At 45.9% G+C, this 25,541-nt stretch overlaps 1 protein-coding gene across 1 annotated transcript in view; it reads left to right on the top strand.

The window, feature by feature from the left end:
- LOC126161430 (farnesol dehydrogenase-like) overlaps positions 1–25,541 on the top strand; it is a 163,869-nt gene that overhangs the window by 100,457 nt on the left and 37,871 nt on the right. The window contains exon 2 of the mRNA XM_049917232.1: positions 8,994–9,156. Coding sequence (XP_049773189.1) covers positions 8,994–9,156 — 163 coding nt within the window. The remainder of the gene's footprint in view (positions 1–8,993; positions 9,157–25,541) is intronic.

Genomic DNA, 25,541 nt, shown 5'->3' with positions numbered 1-25,541 from the left:
ACTGGGACAAACAGCGATGTGGTTGCCAGTTGAAGTGTAATAAAAGCATTTAGCGAGTGGGTGAAATGCAGACGTTCGTCCAGTGAAGGTACCGCTTTCACTTTCTTTTGTGCAAAGAGATTCTTATGTGGCCAACATCAAACCACGATTGATTTGCTTAATTTCCATACTTTTTTTGTCGGCACTGTGAAAGGTGGCTACACAGGCTCACAGCGCCAGAGATTGCGCCAAAGAGTATTATTCAGCCGCCTCCACTGGCAGTTCTTGTCGAGAAGTCGTAGTGGGCAGTGCTTATTGAGAAGTAGCAGTAGGCAGTGCTTGTTGAGACGTAGCAGTGGTGAGTCGTTGTTGAGAAGTTCCCATGGAGAGTGCTTGTTGAGATGTTGTCATATTGTTTTGATGGGCTAGACACCAGATATTGTTGGCTTGGGGATGCTGTAATGATCAGAGTGTGCTTTTCGTCAATATATATGAAGGTAAAAAATTCCTTTTTTTTATTATTTCAAGGCTCTGAGCACTATGGGACTTAACATCTATGGTCATCAGTCCCCTAGGACTTAGAACTACTTAAACCTAACTAACTAACCTAAGGACAGCACACAACACCCAGCCATCACGAGGCAGAGAAAATCCCTGACCCCGCCGGGAATCGAACCCGGGAACCCGGGCGTGGGATGCGAGAACGCTACCGCACGACCACGAGATGCGGGCTTATTATTTCAATGTCTTAAACAATAATGCCTCTTGGTCCCAGGTTCAGTCAACAAAGCATCTGGCTCGTGTTCTTGTATTAGACTGTATTTCTGGTTTCTATGTGCAATTATAGTATTTCTGGGTTTTTTTAATTACTTCAGTATAAATGGTGTTTAAAATATCTGGTCTTATTGAGGAAGAACCGTGGCAGTAGTGCTACGCTGCAGGTAAGATTTGTACATGACTGAGTCATTTCCTGTGGAGTATACAGATCCCCATGCCATTATGCTTATTTTAAATCAATGACAATCAGGAAACAGTACAATTAGGACCTATGACACGGGCAACGACTATGTTGCCATTCATATTTAAGGGGTGACCAAATGTTAAAAAGATTATCACAGAAAATAAAAACGGATTTTCTTTTTAAACATATAAGTGAATCGTAAATTTTCCGCAAGCCTTAGCACCAAATCTAAGTTTTTCGGGACACTACCAGTTGGCGTACGACGAGGCCATTTCACGACACCGCCGCAGCATAATTGATTAAAACAATCAGTAATATAATAATGTGCATTACAAAACCTAAAACGTATTGGTATTCTGCCCTTATTTTCCTAAAACGAAACAAAAAGTTACCGAGATCTCAGCTATGATACCATCACGAAGCGAAACGGCCTAGCGTCTATCTCTACAAAGCTTTACACCACAACCATTCCAGATATCGAATGCAGTTTGTTTAGATGCCCGTGAATCGCATACACAAAATCCAGGATTATTTTCAACGCGGTTTGTCTCTACTGCCAATGTAACGACATTGATAATCCGTTGATAATCCGTTCCGTAGTAGTGTAGAGACTTTGGGAATAATGCGCGTTGACGACAAAAGTTCCGTTTTGTATATCTCAGTACTCACTCCAAATCCTTTCCCAATCTGTGGTGAGCAAATATGATTTTCTTAAAGTGCGGTACCAAACGCTCGGAGCCAGGCACTGATGATCACAAGAAGCGAGGTGTGTAGAGACCTGCTCACATCCTTTTTAATTTTTGTTTATTGGCTTTCGGAACATGCCCCTACAACCATCTCAACACTTGACATTAGTACAGTTTGTTTTGACAGCTCAGAGTGCGCCATACATTACATTTTTTAAGTCTCACCTTTTAGGAAAAAAAGCACTATGGCACTTAACATCGGAGGTCATAAGTCCCCTAGAACTTAAAACTGCTTAAACCTAACTAACCTAAGGACATCACACACATCCATGCCCGAGGCAGGATTCGAACGTGTGACCGTAGCAATCATGCGATTCCGTACTAAAGCGCCTAGAGCCGCTCGGTCACCTCGGCCGGCCCGCCTATTACGAAGTTACATGGGCTTAACAAGGGACAGATTCCGATATAAAACAAATTTAACATCCACAGTATAATGAAACGAGTAAACAAGGCGAAAATGTAACACAGGATACACAGAAGTAGTATGCTATAAAAATTCTACTGGTAACACAATAAGAAATCAAACGAAACTGTATGATTCGAGAGACCTTTTCAAGTCTCAAACGTCTGTGATGTATGTATACAAACTGAAGTGACGAATGAAATCTTTTAGCAAGGCTGAGATTCGAACTCATGTCTCCAGCACACTAGGCAGACGCACTTAATGCTACCCCATCCTGGCACAGTGGTTTTCCACCACAGCATGCACTATCCTAGGATGCCTCCTTCCTCAGTCCAAACTCCCTTTCACACCTCATCCCACTTGTTATACCCCTAAACTCAAAAGCATTGCAGATACTCTCCAATTGTGTTGGAATAGCATCGCAGTATCGAAAATAACAGGGGATCCTGGACTGATGCGTGGCTGGGAATTCGCACTGAGAAGGGAGGCCTGTTAGGTGGTCTGTGCAGTTGTGCAAAGCCAATGTGCCAGGGTGGCGTAGTGGTTAGCGCATCTGCCTCGTGAACGGGAGACCTGGGTTTGAATGCCGCCCTTGGTACAAATTTTCAATCGTCGTCTCACTCTGAATGTATAGATCACAATAACAAATGATAAATCGTCATTGGTAAACATTCAATCGATATTAATGATTATTAATCCAAATTAGCAAGTCATCTTTTATATGTCCTGCATGAATTGTTTCAAAAACTGCGTACAGAGAATTGAATATTTGTGCAGGTCTATAAGTACCATCTAGACAGAAAATGAGAACAGGACACAAGAGCGACATTTGCTCATTACAGCCACACGTATAGATACACCAGTATTCAGACACATGAATACAGGAGTGACATTCATTTACAGACTGAGCGTTCCATATACCCCTGAGTAGCACGTGGGAATATGGTCAGTTAATTGCGCTTCGTCTTCCCGTCGAATTTCAAATACCAAGAGCATTAGATTAGCAGCGTGTGGAGCTATATCGTGATATTGGTGCTCTTGACGAACTAGTACTGTATTTTATACGTTGCTGTATCACTAGATTCTAACAAGGTTTGGAGGCTGCTCAGGAGCTGATGACCAAGAGCCCGAAGATTACTTTCAAGTACGTTTATGTCATACTTGCTCCGAGGACAGTATACAAATGTATGGTTTGGATGCTCTTCCTTTTTGCAAACAGATAGAAGGGTGGCCTTTAAATTGCGCCGTTAGAGGTGTTTGTTGAACTACCAATGATTAAGTTTCAGCCGTGTTATAGCTATCATGAAGCTTCAATAAGATTCAGTTAGATGAGAAATATAAGAATAGAGAAACTGACACCATTATTTAGATAGGCAAGGCAAATGGCTACAAGAGAAGATGGCTGAAAAAGTGTTTCGCAAAATAAAAAAGAAAATATCCTTCTATTCGTGTTAATACGAAATATATATCTCTGCCATTTACAGCTCGTTGTCTCAAAAATTTGCACATGCTTTCAGTAAAGATTACATACAGAGAGGTTTTTGGACAAATACAAAGTTAGGAAAACTTCTGCGCCATACTTTAGAGCCCCCCCACCCCCCTCAAATACATTTAGTAATGCGGGAAAGGCCGGCCGGAGTGGCCGTGCTGTTCTAGGCGCTACAGTCTGGAACCGCGGGACCGCTACGGTCGCAGGTTCGAATCCTGCCTCGGGCATGGATGTGTGTGATGTCCTTAGGTTAGTTAGGTTTAAGTAGTTCTAAGTTCTTGGGGACTGATGACCACAGCAGTTAAGTCCCATAGTGCTCAGAGCCATTTGAACCATTTTTTGAATGCGGGAAAATAAAAGAATAAATGCGGGTCATACAGGTGTATTATTTCGGGCAGATGGGTGGACGTATTAGAAAACGATTTAGGTGTATGATTGCACAAGCAACAACAGTTCCATGGAAGCACATCTACGGGACCTTGAACATAAGCTAATAGACATGTAAAGTTCACTTAATGTATAGCAACTCCATAATAAGAGCAATAATTTATATTACGAGAAAAGTTAGAAATTTACATTAATACCCATTCAAATCCCAATTGTTTGATTAATGAATAAACGGCAAATAGCCGGAATTTTTTGGAATATTTGATGTATTCCAGAATGGCAGAAGTAAAGCTATGAGAACGGGGCCTGAGTCGTGCTTGGGTAGCTCAGATGGTAGAGCACTTGCCCGCTAAAGGCAAAGGTCTCGAGTTCGAGTCTCGGTCCGGCACACAGTTTTAATCTGCCAGGAAGTTTCATTTGATGTATTGTTTCTCGATCGGAACGAATAAGACAATTACCTTCCTCAGTTACTTCTGGAACATATGATTTAATTCAATATCTTTTGAAGGCCCGTTGTTGTTTCACCAGAAATGTCTTCATGAAATAATAAACTAATTACTGCGAACCGACGTGAGCAATGTAGTCCAAAATGTAAGCAATAGATGATATTTTATGTATCGACTTAATACATTCGTACTGGTCTTACCTTCAAATACATATTTGTAATTATATAAACGAGTTAGCACCTGATGTACAGGCCTTTTTATAAAGGATTTCCATAAATTTTTCTTTTAAGATTATTTGTAATAAACGGAGACAATTTTATTCTGTAGTATTATACAGTAAATTCAACGTAAAAATTGTCTTTGTACCGGATTGTGGACCATTGCGTAATTTCAGGTTCCTGTAAACATATATGCGAAATTCTTTACTTGACCAGTGGCTTCCATGTAAGCCACGCAAAGTCGTAGACCCCGGCACACATATCGGTGCTCCAGCGCCCTCTAGCGGGCACCATGTCTTCCTCCGCAGTGCAGACAGTTTGGCTTGACAATACGGTTCAAGCCTTGTGCCCGTTGGGTTTCTTATTGACATGAAGTTTTTAATTGGTGAAGTGACGATAACGATTGGTATGTCAAAGCTATGGTATACATGTATGTATTAAACCGGGGACCTAGATACGACGGAGAGGCTTCGTCCTGCCGTTGGCCTCAGTGGTTCACAACCCTACAACAGGCCACAGCAGTCGACCCATCCCACAGCCGTCCTACACCGAACCCAGGGTTACTGTGCAGTACGGCCTCGAGTGGACCCCCCCCCCCCCCACCCTCTCCCGGTGAACGTCTCATACCAGAAGTGTGTAACCCCAAATGTCTGCGTGGTAGAATAACTATGGTGTACGCGTACCTGGAAACGGCGTGGAAACGGTGTTTGCGCAGCAATCGCCGACACAGGGTAACTGAGGCGGATTCATCTACATCTACATCTACATCCATACTCCGCAAGCCACCTGACGGTGTGTGGCGGAGGGTACCTTCAGTACCTCTATCGGTTCTCCCTTCTATTCCAGTCTCGTACTGTTCGTGGAAAGAAGGATTGTCGGTATGCCTCTGTGTGGGCTCTAATCTCTCTGATTTTATCCTCATGGTCTCTTCGCGAGATATACGTAGGAGGGAGCAATAAACTGCTTGACTCTTCGGTGAAGGTATGTTCTCGAAACTTTGACAAAAGCCCGTACCGAGCTACTGAGCGTCTCTCCTGCAGAGTCTTCCACTGGAGTTTATCTATCATCTCCGTAACGCTTTCGCGATTACTAAATGATCCTGTAACGAAGCGCGCTGCTCTCTGTTGGATCTTCTCTATGTCTTGTATCACCCCTATCTGGTACGGATCCCACACTGCTGAGCAGTATTCAAGCAGTGGGCGAACAAGCGTACTGTAACCTACTTCCTTTGTTTTCGGATTGCATTTCCTTAGGATTCTTCCAATGAATCTCAGTCTGGCATCTGCTTTACCGACGATCAATATTATATGATCATTCCATTTTAAATCACTCCTAATGCGTACTCCCAGATAATTTATGGTATTAACTGCTTCCAGTTGCTGACCCGCTATTTTGTAGCTAAATGATAAAGGATCTATCTTTCTGTGTATTCGCAGCACATTACACTTTTCTACATTGAGATTCAATTACCATTCTCTGCACCATGCGTCAATTCGCTGCAGATCCTCCTGCATTTCAGTACAATTTTCCATTGTTACAACCTCTCGATACACCACAGCATCATCTGCAAAAAGCCTCAGTGAACTTCCGATGTCATCCACCAAGTCATTTATGTATATTGTGAATAGCAACGGTCCTATGACACTCCCCTGCGGCACACCTAAAATCACTCTTACTTCGGAAGACTTATCTCCATTGAGAATAACATGCTGCGTCCTGTTATCTAGGAACTCCTCAATCCAACCACACAATTGGTCTGATAGTCCATATGCTCTTACTTTGTTCATTAAACGACTGTGGGGAACTGTATCGAACGCCTTGCGGAAGTCAACAAACACGGCATCTACCTGTGAACCCGTGTCTATGGCCCTCTGAGTCTCGTGGACGAATAGCGCGAGCTGGGTTTCACATGACCGTCTTTTTTGAAACCCATGCTGATTCCTACAGAGTAGATTTCTAGTCTCCAGAAAAGTCATTATACTCGAACACAATACGTGTTCCAAAATTCTACAACTGATCGACGTTAGAGATATAGGTCTATAGTTCTGCACATCTGTACGACGTCCCTTCTTGAAAACGGGGATGACCTGTGCCCTTTTCCACTCCTTTGGAACGCTACGCTCTTCTTGAGACTTACGGTACACCGCTGCAAGAAGGGGGGCAAGTTCCTTCGCGTACTCTGTGTAAAATTGAACTGGTATCCCATCAGGTCCAGAGGATTAACGGGTACCAGCCCGCATTGGTCGAGTTAGATGGAAAACGGCCTTTAATTGTTTACTCTGTACCAGGCCTAGATAAGATAATGCCATTCATGCAGAAATACTAGTAGTGGATGACGTTTGGGAGAAAACGTGGGAGCGTCGTCGTGATGTCAACTGTGATTCCGTCGGTTGTTCCGCCCTCGGTGGCGGCGACGCTCCGTGACGACTACGCGTTCTGAGAACTCTCACTGCGGTTCGCGTGGCCGTCTGTTGACCGGTCTTGCTTGGCGTGTACGACATGCGGCGGGCTGGGCGCTTATACTTAAGTTACTTTTGAGATTCAGAAATTGACATTTCACAACATGTACTCGTCCGTTTTACGGTCTTAAGCATATGGCTCATGTCGGGCCGTTCGCAGTTGCTTCGTATGTTACATTACGCTGTCAGTCAGTGTCTGTTTATTAATTTATTCTTGTTTTATTCGGTCACTCCCTGTTTACCAGGTGTGGTTCTGGTTAACACAAAGAATCTTTATACTGAAAAGAAAACCCTTAGCTGCTTATAACGGGGACAGATGAAAATGTGTGCCCCGACTGGGACTCGACCCCGGGATCTCCTGTTTACACGGCAGACGCTCTATCCATCTGAACCACCGAGGACACCAAGGATAGTGCGACTGCAGGGATTTATCCCTGGCACACCTCCCGCAAAACCCACATTCTCGACGTATTGTCCCGCACTACATTCGTAGTGTCCCCGCCCATTATACTCGTTACTCGCGGCGCGTTGCCGTTCCCCTAAAAGTTCGGTCACTGTGCATCCGCACAGAATAAGAAGATGGTCAGTATGTCAACATCTGTAAGCTGCTAGGGGTTTTCATATCATTGTAATTTCATTCTAATAAGCTGCATGGTCACCGGTGGTATCTGTTCTTTTGGGCATGTCCGAAAGAACAGATACCATATGTGGTGTCACCGCCAGACACCACAGTTGCTAGGTGGTAGCCTTTAAATCGGCCGCGGTCCGTTAGTATACGTCGGACCCGCGTGTCGCTACTATCAGTGATTGCAGACAGAGCGCCGCCACACGGCAGGTCTAGAGAGACTTCCTAGCACTCGCCCCAGTGGTACAACCGACGTTGCTAGCGATGGTTCACTGACAAAATACGCTCTCATTTGCCGAGACGATAGTTAGCATAGCCTTCAGCTACGTCATTTGCTACGACCTAGCAAGGCGCCAGTACCAGTTGCTATTGATACCGTAATCACGTACCGTCAAGAGCGACGCTCATCATTAATGGATTAAAGTTAAGTATTTCACCAGCTACGTCCGTTTTTCTAAAGTTTAATTTCCTTGTCCTGTTCCAGACCTTACGCCAGCCTGCGTGAGCTAAAACGCGTGCCTTTCGGCTTCCTCTAGTACCCGGTGTTGGCTCCCCTGCCAACCCACAACACCATATACATAAGACTCACTGGCCACTTGACCTCGGTGGTCCAGATGGATAGAGAGTCTGCCATGTAAGCAGGAGATCCCAGGTTCGAGTCCCAGTCGGGGCACACATTTTCATCTGTCCCCGTTGACGTACGTCAACGCCTGTAAGCAGCTAAGGGTTTTCATTTGGTTGTAATTTCATTCTAATGATCTGCATGGGCAACGATGGTATCTGTTCTTTCGGACATGTCCGAAAGAACAGATACCATATTAGTAAAATACAGAGAATCTTTTCATGCCTCATCCGCAAGGGATCCCGCATGCTACTTGATAACTTTGTGGCTTTATAACATGGCTGCTATGATTTTCTCGTAAGGAATTGAGGTATGACCAGATGTTCATATGTATGGACGCCTTTAATGTTAGTTAATATTATACAGTATGTCTCTCGTTTCCCTCGTTTTTTGTAGCCCCTGAAGATGGGATTTAGGTCGTGAAACCTGGGCTGTGTGTACGACCTTAACCAAATAAACGATTTCTCAAGTACAACTGGAGAATATTTATTCAAATTACGTAAATCGTTCTTATCAAAAATTCGACGTAATCATGAGAACGTTCGAAATGTCACGCACAGCAAAACACGAAAGACTAGGCTGTAGTAAGAGTGAGAGATCTGCTTTGATTATTTTCTTTTTTTCTCGTGTATAGTATGGAATTTGTGCCTCACAACAGGAGCTGGCGCTCAAAGACGCGCCAGGGAAGCTGCACGCGATCGCCGGGGATGTGAGCGACGAAGCCAGCATCCTGGCTGCCTTCAAGTGGGTCAAGGACAACTTGGGCGGCGTCGACGTCCTCATCAACAACGCTGGTGTATTCCCCTTTACTAGCCTTACAGGTAACAGAAGCATTTTGCATTAGCTTACCTGACTGTTTAGAAGAACATTTGATATTCCCAAGCCATTTAAAATCAATACAACCTCTCTTACTCAACATCTATATCCACATATGTACACATTGAAACCTGGTAGGCAAGGAAGGCAGGATTCGGTTACAATTGTGGACGGGGTCGTAATCAGTTGCTATTGTTTCCGCCGGCGGCGGTAGCCGAGCGGTTCTAGGCGCTTCAGTCCGGAACCGCGCGACTGCTACGTTCGCAGGTTCGAATCTTGCCTCGGGCATGGATATGTGTGATGTCCTTAGGTTAGTTAGGTTTAAATAGTTCTAAGTTCTAGGGGACTGATGACCTCAGATGTTAAGTTCCGTAGTCCTCAGAGCCATTTGTATTTGAATTACTGTTTCCCTTTTGCAATTACACATATTTATTTAAAAGGGCAATTCCAGACTCAGCAATAAATAAAGATATCAGACGTTATTAATGAAAGAATAAACAACTCTATTATTAATAGTGGCTTTCAGTGCGTTACAATTTACCAGATGAGCATAAAATACAAACACAGTAAATAATGTTTTAAAAACAAACAAATGTGAGCTCAGTTAGAATTTTAAGGCAAGTTGCCACGGCTGAAGGCTTTAAACGCTAAGAACGGCAATTATAAAAAATGTAACAAACATACTGTAAAACAGCGATGCAATAGCAAGGTTAATTTAAAAAGTCAGGCAACTGATCACGAAACGGGTGAGACAAAATGCTGGTACACTTGGTAGCACAACCTTTACACCTGCTGTAACGCCAAGAATGGCAATTACATAAAAAATTTAAATAAAACATAGAGGTGAGCAGCAAATACAGCAGCAAAGGTTAATTTAAAAGGACAAGCAACTGATCACCAAATAGGTGAGACAAAACGATGGTAAACTTGGTAGCACACTCATTTATACGTGCTGTAACGCCAAGAATAGCAATTATATAAAAAATTTAGAAACATACAATAAAACAACAAATGGAATAATAAAATACAAGGACCAGTCACAGACGGTGCGCCAGGAATCGACCTCTGAGAGGTTCGGGCCAAAAACAGTTTCGCGATCGATGAGAAAGGCAGCCAAGAATTGCATTCACTTAAGATGGTAACTCAGACTAGTGGGAGTCTAACGATTGACTAATGATAATCTGCTGAAACTACCTAACGTCTGATAACCAATGCAACGATGGTACACCACGCCAAAGCCGGAACCGGTGGTCAGCACTACGACCTCAGAATGCTGTGCTTAGAGCGTCCGAAAGGAGAAAGGAACCACTACTACCAGAGTAGAAGGAACACCAACTGACCTACAAATCAAGGAAATGGTCAAGACTACACGCCTTATCTGAAAGCAGCATCAAGGCGAGGAAACGTACACTGCCGTTACGTACACTAACCTCCAGGGCCGCTCACTGGAGCGTTAGGGGTCACCAGGCAGGAAAAATACCGCTAGTTGAACTTAACATATAGTAAAACATAGAATGCAGCTATTAGTAAAAAGAAGTCGAGGACAGCTAATTACACTCCTGGAAATGGAAAAAAGAACACATTGACACCGGTGTGTCAGACCCACCATACTTGCTCCGGACACTGCGAGAGGGCTGTACAAGCAATGATCACACGCACGGCACAGCAGACACACCAGGAACCGCGGTGTTGGCCGTCGAATGGCGCTAGCTGCGCAGCATTTGTGCACCACCGCCGTCAGTGTCAGCCAGTTTGCCGTGGCATACGGAGCTCCATCGCAGTCTTTAACACTGGTAGCATGCCGCGACAGCGTGGACGTGAACCGTATGTGCAGTTGACGGACTTTGAGCGAGGGCGTATAGTGGGCATGCGGGAGACCGGGTGGACGTACCGCCGAATTGCTCAACACGTGGGGCGTGAGGTCTCCACAGTACATCGATGTTGTCGCCAGTGGTCGGCGGAAGGTGCACGTGCCCGTCGACCTGGGACCGGACCGCAGCGACGCACGGATGCACGCCAAGACCGTAGGATCCTACGCAGTGCCGTAGGGGACCGCACCGCCACTTCCCAGCAAATTAGGGACACTGTTGCTCCTGGGGTATCGGCGAGGACCATTCGCAACCGTCTCCACGAAGCTGGGCTACGGTCCCGCACACCGTTAGGCCGTCTTCCACTCACGCCCCAACATCGTGCAGCCCGCCTCCAGTGGTGTCGCGACAGGCGTGAATGGAGGGACGAATGGAGACGTGTCGTCTTCAGCGATGAGAGTCGCTTCTGCCTTGGTGCCAATGATGGTCGTATGCGTGTTTGGCGCCGTGCAGGTGAGCGCCACAATCAGGACTGCATACGACCGACGCACACAGGGCCAACACCCGCCATCATGGTGTGGGGAGCGATCTCCTACACTGGCCGTACACCACTGGTGATCGTCGAGGGGACACTGAATAGTGCACGGTACATCCAAACCGTCATCGAACCCATCGTTCTACCATTCCTAGACCGGCAAGGGAACTTGCTGTTCCAACAGGACAATGCACGTCCGCATGTATCCCGTGCCACCCAACGTGCTCTAGAAGGTGTAAGTCAACTACCCTGGCCTGCAAGATCTCCGGATCTGTCTCCCATTGAGCGTGTTTGGGACTGGATGAAGCGTCGTCTCACGCGGTCTGCACGTCCAGCACGAACGCTGGTCCAACTGAGGCGCCAGGTGGAAATGGCATGGCAAGCCGTTCCACAGGACTACATCCAGCATCTCTACGATCGTCTCCATGGGAGAATAGCAGCCTGCATTGCTGCGAAAGGTGGATATACACTGTACTAGTGCCGACATTGTGCATGCTCTGTTGCCTGTGTCTATGTGCCTGTGGTTCTGTCAGTGTGATCATGTGATGTATCTGACCCCAGGAATGTGTCAATAAAGTTTCCCCTTCCTGGGACAATGAATTCACGGTGTTCTTATTTCAATTTCCAGGAGTGTAGATCCGTCTTCCCCAAGCATTCCACTCGCTGCTCTTTGTCTCGGTGACACTGCGAGCAGCAACACAAACACAAGTCACTGGAGAAACGCGAGATATCACAGTGGTGGAGGTTTCACTGCTAGGATTAAAATCCACACAACTTAAGGCTTGTTGGATCCGGATGACGACTAGGTCGTGTACCCTCGCGACCACAGCCCTTCCATCCGGCAGTACATGCGTGCCGCCAGCAGACCCGGCGTGTTCGCGAACTGCCCTCTTGGCTCCTCCGGGGTCCCCAACCGAACTGCTCAGTCACACGACCCAGAAGAACAACAACGTTACCCCAAAAATAGGGCCACACTTACTATATATCTATAACACCACTGCTGCCACTAGCGGACAAGCAACACTTGCGAAACCAAGCGTCGCCAGTCAACACAAGAAGAATACAAGCAACCGCAACTACACTCCCGGAAATGGAAAAAAGAACACATTGACACCGGTGTGTCAGACCCACCATACTTGCTCCGGACACTGCGAGAGGGCTGTACAAGCAATGATCATACGCACGGCACAGCGGACACACCAGGAACCGCGGTGTTGGCCGTCGAATGGCGCTAGCTGCGCAGCATTTGTGCACCGCCGCCGTCAGTGTCAGCCAATTTGCCGTGGCATACGGAGCTCCATCGCAGTCTTTAACACTGGTAGCATGCCGCGACAGCGTGGACGTGAACCGTATGTGCAGTTGACGGACTTTGAGCGAGGGCGTATAGTGGGCATGCGGGAGGCCGGGTGGACGTACCGCCGAATTGCTCAACACGTGGGGCGTGAGGTCTCCACAGTACATCGATGTTGTCGCCAGTGGTCGGCGGAAGGTGCACGTGCCCGTCGACCTGGGACCGGACCGCAGCGACGCACGGATGCACGCCAAGACCGTAGGATCCTACGCAGTGCCGTAGGGGACCGCACCGCCACTTCCCAGCAAATTAGGGACACTGTTGCTCCTGGGGTATCGGCGAGGACCATTCGCAACCGTCTCCATGAAGCTGGGCTACGGTCCCGCACACCGTTAGGCCGTCTTCCGCTCACGCCCCAACATCGTGCAGCCCGCCTCCAGTGGTGTCGCGACAGGCGTGAATGGAGGGACGAATGGAGACGTGTCGTCTTCAGCGATGAGAGTCGCTTCTGCCTTGGTGCCAATGATGGTCGTATGCGTGTTTGGCGCCGTGCAGGTGAGCGCCACAATCAGGACTGCATACGACCGAGGCACACAGGGCCAACACCCGGCATCATGGTGTGGGGAGCGATCTCCTACACTGGCCGTACACCACTGGTGATCGTCGAGGGGACACTGAATAGTGCACGGTACATCCAAACCGTCATCGAACCCATCGTTCTACCATTCCTAGACGGGCAAGGGAACTTGCTGTTCGCCGGCCGAAGTGGCCGTGCGGTTAAAGGCGCTGCAGTCTGGAACCGCACGACCGCTACGGTCGCAGGTTCGAATCCTGCCTCGGGCATGGATGTTTGTGATGTCCTTAGGTTAGTTAGGTTTAACTAGTTCTAAGTTCTAGGGGACTAATGACCTCAGCAGTTGAGTCCCATAGTGCTCAGAGCCATTTGAACCATTTGAACTTGCTGTTCCAACAGGACAATGCACGTCCGCATGTATCCCGTGCCACCCAACGTGCTCTAGAAGGTGTAAGTCAACTACCCTGGCCAGCAAGATCTCCGGATCTGTCCCCCATCGAGCATGTTTGGGACTGGATGAAGCGTCGTCTCACGCGGTCTGCACGTCCAGCACGAACGCTGGTCCAACTGAGGCGCCAGGTGGAAATGGCATGGCAAGCCGTTCCACAGGACTACATCCAGCATCTCTACGATCGTCCCCATGGGAGAATAGCAGCCTGCATTGCTGCGAAAGGTGGATATACACTGTACTAGTGCCGACATTGTGCATGCTCTGTTGCCTGTGTCTATGTGCCTGTGGTTCTGTCAGTGTGATCATGTGATGTATCTGACCCCAGGAATGTGTCAATAAAGTTTCCCCTTCCTGGGACAATGAATTCGCGGTGTTCTTATTTCAATTTCCAGGAGTGTATGTCAACTAAAGGATACAGTGTGGCCTCCAACAGAGGACGGAAACCTACAACAGTACGAATGCGAGCCGCAGCATAGCTCACGCATACTCTGCAAACCACACTACGGTGCATAGCGAAGGATATTGGTACGAAATACTGTTCCACTTAGTGTGAACGTATGTGAAACGTAAAGTTTTCGATTACGCCCATCTAGCTGGGCTAAAATAACTCCCACACAGGAGACTTGAATACTTGAAGTCTCCTGTACCTTGCACATAAGCCTACGATATAACTCTGTGGGAGTTTTGTAATGTATCAGGTTCCGTCGGCTGCTACACTTTTCACAAAAGAGGAGTATCTCCTGCAATGAAAGAGGCACTGAGCTTTTGCGAGTTGTCATTTATGTGGTGACAGTACTCACGACTCTGTAGAGTACCGCACCACAATCGATAGGCCGCTCTCGAAACACTCGCAGTGCAGCAGGTGTACGAGTTGGCAGTACGAAGGTCAGCCAGGCGCCGCAGCTGCCAACCCATGGACATCATTTTATTATTAATTGTTGCCAATCTTTCTGACTGAAGATAACCTACGCCGTCCTCCTGCATTCCCACAATTTACATTGCAATCACTCATCTGTATGAGTAGGGACAGTTTCTCGGTTCCACTGTCTCGGTGGAGAGGTGTTCCGTATCGCCTCAAGTCACTGCTTCTCCAGGCTCAAATCCTGTGTGCTAGGGGTCAGGGACGCAGGTAGTACACGAGTCTTATGCTGCAGACTCTATGCCTTACAAATCAAGGCGCCATTGTTAGCATCAGTGCCAACGGAGTTGCTTCGTTCTCGCTGTGGTTACGCGAGTATGACAACTGCGGCGCTGCGGTCGCTTCACACTCGTCCACTCGTTCTCTCTTACTCAAGTGTGCAGGAGTGTAAGTCTAGCGGTGACTCAATATGGAAGATAAGCGCACTGTACTGCTGCTGTTAAGTATCACTGACAAGGTGGAGCGACTCACCGTCGGGATCGGATGGCCTTCAACGAAGCTTTGTTTTGCGACACTGGAGGATGTAAGACGAAAATTAATACACTACTGGCCATTAAAATTGCTGCGCCAAGAAGAAATGCAGATGATAAACGGGTATTCATTCCACAAATATATTATACTAGAACTGACATGTGATTACATTTTCACGCAATTTGGGTGCGTAGATCCTGAGAAATCACCACCCAGAACAACCAACTCTGGCCGTAATAACGGCCTTGATACGTCTGGGCATTGAGTGTACAGGTACAGCTGTCCATGCAGCTTCAACACGATACCACAGTTCATCAAGAGTAGTGACTGGCATATTGTGACGAGCCAGTTGCTCGGCCACCATTGACCAGATGTTTTCAATTGGTGACAGATCTGGAGAATGTGCTGGCCAGGGTAGCAGTCGAACATTTTCTGTATCCAGAAAGGCCCGTACAGGACCTGCAACATGCGGTCATGCATTATCCTGCTGTAGTGTAGGGTTTCGCAGGGATCGAATGAATGGTAGAACCACGGGTCGTAACACATCTGAAATGTAGCGTCCACTGTTCAAAGTGCCGTCAATGCGAACAAGAGGTGACCGAGACGTGTAACCAATTGGCACCCCATACCATCAAGCCGGGTGATACGCCAGTATGGCGATGACGAATACACGCTTCCAATGTGCTGTGCGTTCACCGCGATGTCGCCAAACACGGATGCGACAATCATGATGCAGTAATCAGAACCTGGATTCATCCAAAAAAATGACGTTTTGCCATTCCTGCACCCAGGTTCGTCGTTGAGTGCACCATCGCAGGCGCTCCTGTCTGTGATGCAGCGTTAAAGGTAACCACAGCTGTGGCCTCCGAGCTGATAGTCCATGCTGCTGCAAACGTCGTCGAACTGTTCGTGCAGATGGTTGTTGTCTTGCAAACGTCCCCATCTGTTGACTCAGGGATAGAGATGTGGCTGCACGATCCGTTAGAGCCATGCGGATAAGATGGCTGTCATCTCGGCTGCTAGTGATACGAGGCCGTTAAGATCCAGCACGGTGTTCCGTGTTACCCTTCCGAACCCACCGATTCCATATTCTGCTAACAGTCATTGGATCTCGACCAACGCGAGCAACAATGTCGCGATACGATAAACCGCAATCGCGGTAGGCTACAATCCGACCTTTATCAAAGTCGGAAACGTGATGATACGCATTTCCCGTCCTTACACGAGGCATCACAACAACGTTTCACCAGGCAACGCACGTCAACTGCTGTTTGTGTATGAGAAATCGGTTGGAAACTTTCCTCATGTCAGCACGTTGTAGGTGTCGCCACCGGCGCCAACCTTGTGTGAATGCTCTGAAAAGCTAATAATTTGCATATCACAGCATCGTCTTCCTGTCGGTTAAATTTCGCGTCTGTAGCACGTCATCTTCGTGGTGTAGCAATTCTAATGGCCAGTAGTGTAGAAGCAGTACACATAACAGCAAATGTTTTGCGTTTAGGGAAAAAGAGATTGGAACAATTTTTTTGCTATAGTCCACCCATACGACGAAAAACGTAAAAATTATGGCAAACAAAACTGGTTGTATTCTTGTTCATCCCACTCCACCATGAGAAACAAATGTGCTACAGCAAACGAAGACTGGGCGCAAAGCAACGTCATTGTTATTTCGCTGCGACCCGAAAATGCGCTTTGGTCATTGTAACTTGCGTTTTTGGGCTAACAGCAACGATATAACTTATCAATCATTTCTACAGTTTGTTAGAGACTACTATTAATTTATTTTAGTAATAAACCGCGATTTGAAGATCGCTCTTTATCCTCATTCATGTTTTCTCGTACTGTCGTTACAGATTCGATAACGCCTCGTAAGTGTTCGTATGTCAGCGTAATTGCTAGACATTCCAGGAATATACATTAAATATGTGTTACAGTCGATAGGTGTTGAGCTGGCACTTGCCATCGACACCACATAGACGCTCCTTCTATCGCACCAGTGAGGCGGAGGTATCAAGAAACACCCAGAAGATTTCTCCGTCTTCAAATAGACCGACACACGGACAGGGCAACGAGAAGTGGTTTTCTTTGAACGTGCTTAGAGTTCTATTACCAATGACAGTCTATTTCATAATAAGTGTTAGAGTGATTCTATAAGTGTGTATAAATGTATCTACACACTGACCCGCTGTCACATGAAAGAAGGAGTTCTATAACAAAAGGTAAGTGTTCATTTTGACTGTAATACAAGTGTCTGACACAGCTGTTAGATCGGTTACTGCTGCTGCAACGGCAGGTTATCAAGATTTAAGTGGATTTGTACGTGGTGTTACAGTCGGCAGACGAGCGATAGGTCACAGCTTCTCCGGGGTAGTGATGGAGTGACGAGTTTCCCGTACGGCCACTTCACGAGTGTACCGTGAATATTAGGTATCCGGTAAAACATCGAATCTCCGACATCGCTGTGGCTGGACAAAGACGCTGCAAAAACGGGACCAACGACGACCGAAGAGAATCGTTCAACGTGACAGAAGTCAACACTTCCGCAGATTGCCGCAGATTTCAGTGCTGGGACATCAACAAGTGTCGGCGGGCGAACCATTCAACAAAACATCATCGATATGGGCTTTCGGAGCCGAAGGCCAACTCGTGTATCCTCGATGACTGTACGACCCAAAACTTTACGCCTCGCTGGAAACATGTTGCCTGGTCGGACGAGTCTCGTTTCAAGTTGTATATCGAGCGGATGGATGTGTAAGGGGATGGAGACAACCTCATGAATGCATGGACCCTGCATGTCAGCAGGCGACAGTTCAAACTTGTTGAGGCTCCGTAATGGTGTGTAGTTGGAGCGATATGGGACCCTTGATACATCTAGATACGACCCAGACAGGTGGCACGTACGTAAGCATCTTATCTGATCACCTGAATTCACTCATGTCCACTGTGCATTCCGACGGACTTGGGCAATTCCAACAGGAAAATGCGACACCGCACACGTCCAGAACTGCTACAGAGTAGCTCCAGGAGCGCTCTTCTGAGTTTAAACACTTCTGCTAGTCACCAAACTCCCCAGACATGAACATTATCGAGCATATCTTAGATGCCTTGCAGCGTGCTGTTCAGAAGAGATCTGCACCCCCTCGTACCCTTGCGGATTTATGGACAGCCCTGCAGGATTCACTGTGCTAATTCCCTTCAGTACTACTTGAGACATTAGTAGAGTCCATGCCACGTCGTGTTGCGGCACTTCAGCGTGCTCGCGGGGCCCTACACGATATTAGGCAGGTGTACCAGTTTATATATATATATATATATATATATATATATATATATATATATATACACTCCTGGAAATTGAAATAAGAACACCGTGAATTCATTGTCCCAGGAAGGGGAAACTTTATTGACACATTCCTGGGGTCAGATACATCACATGATCACACTGACAGAACCACAGGCACATAGACACAGGCAACAGAGCATGCACAATGTCGGCACTAGTACAGTGTATATCCACCTTTCGCAGCAATGCAGGCTGCTATTCTCCCATGGAGACGATCGTAGAGATGCTGGATGTAGTCCTGTGGAACGGCTTGCCATGCCATTTCCACCTGGCGCCTCAGTTGGACCAGCGTTCGTGCTGGACGTGCAGACCGCGTGAGACGACGCTTCATCCAGTCCCAAACATGCTCAATGGGGGACAGATCCGGAGATCTTCCTGGCCAGGGTAGTTGACTTACACCTTCTAGAGCACGTTGGGTGGCACGGGATACATGCGGACGTGCATTGTCCTGTTGGAACAGCAAGTTCCCTTGCCGGTCTAGGAATGGTAGAACGATGGATTCGATGACGGTTTGGATGTACCGTGCACTATTCAGTGTCCCCTCGACGATCACCAGTGGTGTACGGCCAGTGTAGGAGATCGCTCCCCACACCATGATGCCGGGTGTTGGCCCTGTGTGCCTCGGTCGTATGCAGTCCTGATTGTGGCGCTCACCTGCACGGCGCCAAACACGCATACGACCATCATTGGCACCAAGGCAGAAGTGACTCTCATCGCTGAAGACGACACGTCTCCATTCGTCCCTCCATTCACGCCTGTCGCGACACCACTGGAGGCGGGCTGCACGATGTTGGGGCGTGAGCGGAAGACGGCCTAATGGTGTGCGGGACCGTAGCCCAGCTTCATGGAGACGGTTGCGAATGGTCCTCGCCGATACCCCAGGAGCAACAGTGTCCCTAATTTGCTGGGAAGTGGCGGTGCGGTCCCCTACGGCACTGCGTAGGATCCTATGGTCTTGGCGTGCATCCGTGCGTCGCTGCGGTCCGGTCCCAGGTCGACAGGCACGTGCACCTTCCGCCGACCACTGGCGACAACATCGATGTACTGTGGAGACCTCACGCCCCACGTGTTGAGAAATTCGGCGGTACGTCTACACGGCCTCCCGCATGCCCACTATACGCCCTCGCTCAAAGTCCGTCAACTGCACATACGGTTCACGTCCACGCTGTCGCGGCATGCTACCAGTGTTAAAGACTGCGATGGAGCTCCGTATGCCACGGCAAACTGGCTGACACTGACGGCGGCGGTGCACAAATGCTGCGCAGCTAGCGCCATTCGACGGCCAACACCGCGGTTCCTGGTGTGTACGCTGTGCCGTGCGTGTGATCATTGCTTGTACAGCCCTCTCGCAGTGTCCGGAGCAAGTATGGTGGGTCTGACACACCGGTGTCAATGTGTTCTTTTTTCCATTTCCAGGAGTATATATATATATATATATATATATATATATATATATATATATATATATATACTGCTACACCTGCCTAATATTGTGTGGATCTTCAGAGCCAAAGATGCTGGTACACCTGCCTAATATCATGTAGGGCTCCCGCGAGCACGCAGAAGTGCCGCAACACGATGTGGCATGGACTCGACTAATGTCTCAAGTAGTGCTGTCACATAAACATATAGTGACCAGGGAAATATTAAACGAATTCCAGCCAGTTTTCGTAATTTGATTAATAACTCAGAGAGAAGCATACACTTTTCCAACGGAATTATGGTATTTTCTCATGTCAGACTAGCAGAATTACATGAGGCAAATTTTTTTGGTATTACTCATATACGGATCCGTTAAGAAATGGCATAAAAAGAAACCTTGATACGGGTATTTTATGCTGCTGTGGTCGTTCGAATACTATGCCCCAGAAAGTTTACGCTACAGTTAATGGAAACATGCGCGAAGTCATGCTTGAACATCTGCCCTTACCAACCTGCACGCATTTATTGTACCAACAGAATATTAAATCGCTGATCCACGTTGAGTGGTCCCACTGTACTTCAGTCAACTCCTCCAAATTGGAAAAAATAACTGTGTAAATGCCAATTGCCTCTACGAGGCAGGTGTGGCACACGCATCACGTATTGTTGATCTCAACGACATTAGGTTCCATGGATAGTGGGTCACAGATATGGACGACCATCCGATCGGTCGCAACAATATCACATAAAAATATTCAATGTGATTTTACTCTGAATTTTCTTGCTTTACCTGTATTAGAGTTACATCCCTTAACTGCACTCACCACCGCTTGAACAAATAAATGTTAATACTGAAAGTTATCTCTCGGCGAAAGATCTGGTTGGGGGTCGGTGCTCGGGATGACGGTGTCCTTGAAAATGAGGTATCTGTTAACATGAAAGGTGGCAAGACGGTATCTGGATGCACCCGAAATAAAAAGGCTTGATGTTTACATGAACTGAGTTGCCGGATCTGCCCATTTATGATAGTTGAATAAATATTAAAAAAATAACTTGGGTATATCTATCTCCTGCACAATAGATAGCAGTAGGACACAAAATGAAAGTCTGCGAGGGCAGCCGGCCACGGTGGACGAGCGGTTCTAGGCGCTTCTGTCCGGGACCGTGCAACTGCTACGGTCGCAGGTTCGAATCCTGCCTCGGGCGTGGATGTGTGTGATGTCCTTAGTTAGGTTTAAGTAGTTCTAAGTTCTAGGGGACTGATGACCTCAGATGTCAAGTCCCATAGAGCTCAGAGCCGGTTTCTTTTTTTACGAGGGCATACGTAAACATGTGCTCTGGTAAAAATATCACATTTATTGAAGAACAGGTGAACAAACTAATAAGCTAAACAACTAATAAATGCTGGCCGATGTGGCCGAGCGGTTCTAGGCGCTTAAGTCGGGAACCACGGTGCTGCTGCGGTCGCAGGTTGGAATCCTGCCTCGGACGAGGATGTGTGTGATGCCCTTAGGTTAGTTCGGTTTAAGTAGTTCTAAGTCTAGGGAACTGCCATTTGAACATTTGAAAAACTAATAAATGGTTGGTGTTATTCATAATACACTTGACTGAGTTACAAAAGCACATTTACAACTGCGTCTTGGAGACATACGCACGATTTATCATTAATTATTAATTATGGAAGGGTCAGAGGAATGTTTTAATGGCGACATTCACGCACGTATACGCATATAACAGATATTCGGGACAATATAAGAATAAAGAAGAAATTTCACCATTATGCACGTGGTTGGCGAACGGTCGTTCGCTTGGCTTGAGTTCACGAAGCAAGTGAACAAGAATTCGTCGTTAAGAATAAACTTAACAGCTGCACCAAAGAAGAAATTCTGAAACTAATTCGGAAGTCTTACCTCGAGAATCAGTAACTATGACGTGTAATGGTTCTCAAAATACACGAACACGTGGTCGTCACAAACAAAAATTCTACATAAAATGAATGGTGAAATTCAAAATAGCTTACCAAATTAGACAGGATACATTACTGTGAGTCACGATCTGCGAACTTAAGGGTCTTAGATCCGTACTTAACACGTTCTGAGACAACAAAGACATGTGGAAACTAGATTCCGAACAGAAATCGAGTCCACATGTCCGACCAGAGGTAGAGCAGAACAATGGATTGCAAGCGTGGCCAAATGCAACTGTTTATAACGTTCCGAAATTAACCGGAAAAATTGTGTATACCACTCAACGAACAATGAGCGATGACAGCAGGACGTTAATTTTGACCGGAGCTTAAATCTACAAAAATAAGGTAATTAATTAACTACGAATAGGCACACTCACACTTAGTCGGTGTCACCCGTCTCGCGTCTCCAGGTACACCGCCGAGTGAACTCTTTGGAACCCACACGTCCTGTTCCTCGGGAAGTGCTCAGAGATCTCCCTACTGTCTGGTGCCAACCCAACAGCCTCGTCCAAGGTGAACAGAAACGTCTTTGGTACATGGTACGTGCTTTAAAGGGTTAGCTATTCTGCCACAGTAGCAGGCAAACTTTTACTCCTACAGATCTAGATACTGAAATTTACCTCGTACACTCTCGTTCATGCTTTTCATATATCAGGTGAGAGGAGGCGAGGATGTATGTACTGATATACTGGGCATAGATGTATTGAATATGGTGTGGGGCTCCGAGAATTATCAAAAATCTTAGTAAAATGTGAGGTGAAATAAAGGTAATGTATATAAAGGTATATAATCCCGAGCTCGTATCGTGTGGTCTCTATAGACACACTAAGCTGCTCAGTCTCTTTTTTTATGTGGTTTACGGTTTGCGCCCAGAAAGGAAGTGCCAGAGGTGGGTACATTAAGTTAAGTGCTAAACAAAATGATGAGGCTCATGTAGAGACCCTTCAATAGCGTTATCGTAGAGGTTAACGAGATCTCATAAATGTGCAGGTCGTCGTTGAAAGAGCCAATAGTCACTAAACGTTTTAATAAGAGGTTACGAATGATTTGGAATTTTTTTTTCATTATAGCATTATCGATTTCGAGGCTTCGAACCTGATACATATACACTGAAACGTCCCCTTAGAAAAATTATATACGTGACTGTGCTTAAACTGACACACAATATTTTTTTTAGCGCAACACAATCTGACTTTCAATAATCCCTACAAAAGAATGGCCCTGACTAACATTAACCTATACCTTTACAAATCACTTACCTCACAAAAATCTTCATTACTCGAACTACTGCAATACAGCGAGCGCCACTACTGCCAGCTAAATAAAAGATTCAAACTATTGAAGGCACTAACTACTGATAGGCATAGTTAGCAAATGAAAGATTTTGATAGGGAACAAACAATGTATTTACCTCAATAGTGCCCAAAAGTCATAATGTATATAGCAGTTCATGATATCCAGTATTACAAATTTCAAAACTCCGCCATCTCTCTCCCCACATCCACCACTGCTGGCGGCTCACCTCCAACTGCGCAACGCTACGCGCTGTTCACGTCCAGCTGCCCAACACTACAATGGCAGACAACAATGCAAACTAGCCACAGACTGCACACAGCACAGCCAGTGATTTTAGTACAGAGCGGTACGTAACGTTCCCAATAAGAAAACATAAACAGCCTACTTACATAGCCCCCATGCTCCACACAAAAAATTTTACAAACTGTTTTGGGCACTGACCAATACAGATTTGAAAAAATTTTTCATAATTACAATAACAAATAAATCAAATGCACACACTTATTCATACAATGTTGGTCAAAAGCTAAACTTTTCTCACAGTCCATAAAGACAGTCTTGATCATTCACCACAGTAAAATTACAGTGTTTTTTTTTTTCTCTGAGCAGTAAAAGAGATTGCACACAGAAGTAGTGGATTTCCATGCAGCCTTGACGAAGTAGTGTTGTCCTTCCAATGGAAAGACAGTGCTGACTCTTGACATGCTGACAGTTAATTGCCACAACAGAGCAAACCCACAGCAGAGTCATTCGACGTTTTGAAGAATATTGGTAGGTAGGCCATCACAGAGCAGACCCACTGTAGTCCTGGTAGAGGTTACGGTATTGGTGGGCCACCAGAAGTGCAGACCCACTGTAGTCCTGGTAGAGATTGTGGTATTGGTGGGCCACCGGAGGTGCAGACCCACTGCAGTCCTTGTAGAAATAATGGTACTGGTGAGTGAGCAAAGGTGTAGACCCATTGTAGTCCTTGTAGAAATAATGGTACTGGTGGGTCATCAAAGATGCAGACCCACTGTAGCCCTTGTAGAGATGGCCAGCAGCCATCTGTTATGACTGTGCAGGTGCACAATCACCATTGAAGAGTCTTGCGGATGATATAGCAAGTCCGTAACCACCACTTGTGCGCCCACAAAGTTTTTGGAAGTGTCCTTAGAACCAGCAATGGTGTTATCCAGTCCCTTGCTGAATTATTAACACATGTGCAAACACTAACAGTCCCTACTTCTCACATATTGTCCATATACTATGACCAACAGAAACGTGTGCAGTGAAATGTAACTTACAAGTTAATAATATGATGAACTGGTGTCAATTACAATTTTATAACATAAGAATACAATTACAAAGGTACAAAATACATCATTATAGAACATAACAATACAGATAACATTTGTAGTACAGGCTTTACAACAGAATAGAAATAAACATATACATCAATGTTACAGGAATTATGAGATAAGTACATAAAAGATCAGAATAAATTTTGAATCATCAACTTCACACATGAGCATTAAAACAGAACAGAATTAATAATGTCTAACATCTTTACAAAGTAAATAACATATTATTAATGCAAATTATATTTGAGGATAACAGTATTCCTCATCATAGTTCATGTAGATGAGTATTAGAAAAATTCTACAACATAAGTCTTATCAGATAAACATATAAAGACAGGAAGAACATAAATACACAATGGTACACAAACACATAGTGGGATAACTCAAAAGGAAAGGACAGGGTTTGTTTTCAGTGCAACATTTGGTACTGCAGTCCAACACAAAACTTCATTCCATAGATCTTTCGTCTTATTTCAACCTTTGCTTCCACCAAAAAATGCTATCCAAGCATGCTTTCTGTATTTATTTCACATATTTCTTACCTCATTATTTATTTCCAAGAAAATCCTACCTAAACCTGTTGTCCCTAAACCCTACTTTTTTTGTTCATATCCTCTTTCAAAATACTTTTTTGGCCAAACCATTTTCTTATAGCTTCTCAATGCATTTCTTGCAATTCATCACAACTCGTTCACTTATATAGCCTACCCCATCTTAAGCTAACTTAAATCTACTGAGCTCAGATGCTAAACTAAGGGACGAGGCAATGCAGCAGCATAAAACAATTAATACAAACAGCAATGACAAAAAATTTAAATAGGCAAAGCAATTGCAATATTACAACTAATATAAGTCACTGTGCAGCAAACAAGAAAAATAAATCAGTAGTAAAACTAGCTTAACACAGTAATAAAAAGGGAAATTTAGTAGCACTATGCCTGGAAAACAGCCGCAGCAAATGCAATAAA

This window comes from Schistocerca cancellata, chromosome 2, assembly GCF_023864275.1.
Source record: "Schistocerca cancellata isolate TAMUIC-IGC-003103 chromosome 2, iqSchCanc2.1, whole genome shotgun sequence".
NCBI classification, from domain to species: domain Eukaryota; kingdom Metazoa; phylum Arthropoda; class Insecta; order Orthoptera; family Acrididae; genus Schistocerca; species Schistocerca cancellata.
The sequence above is the reverse complement of the archived record's forward strand: the minus strand, read 5'-3'. Positions and strand labels throughout refer to the sequence as shown.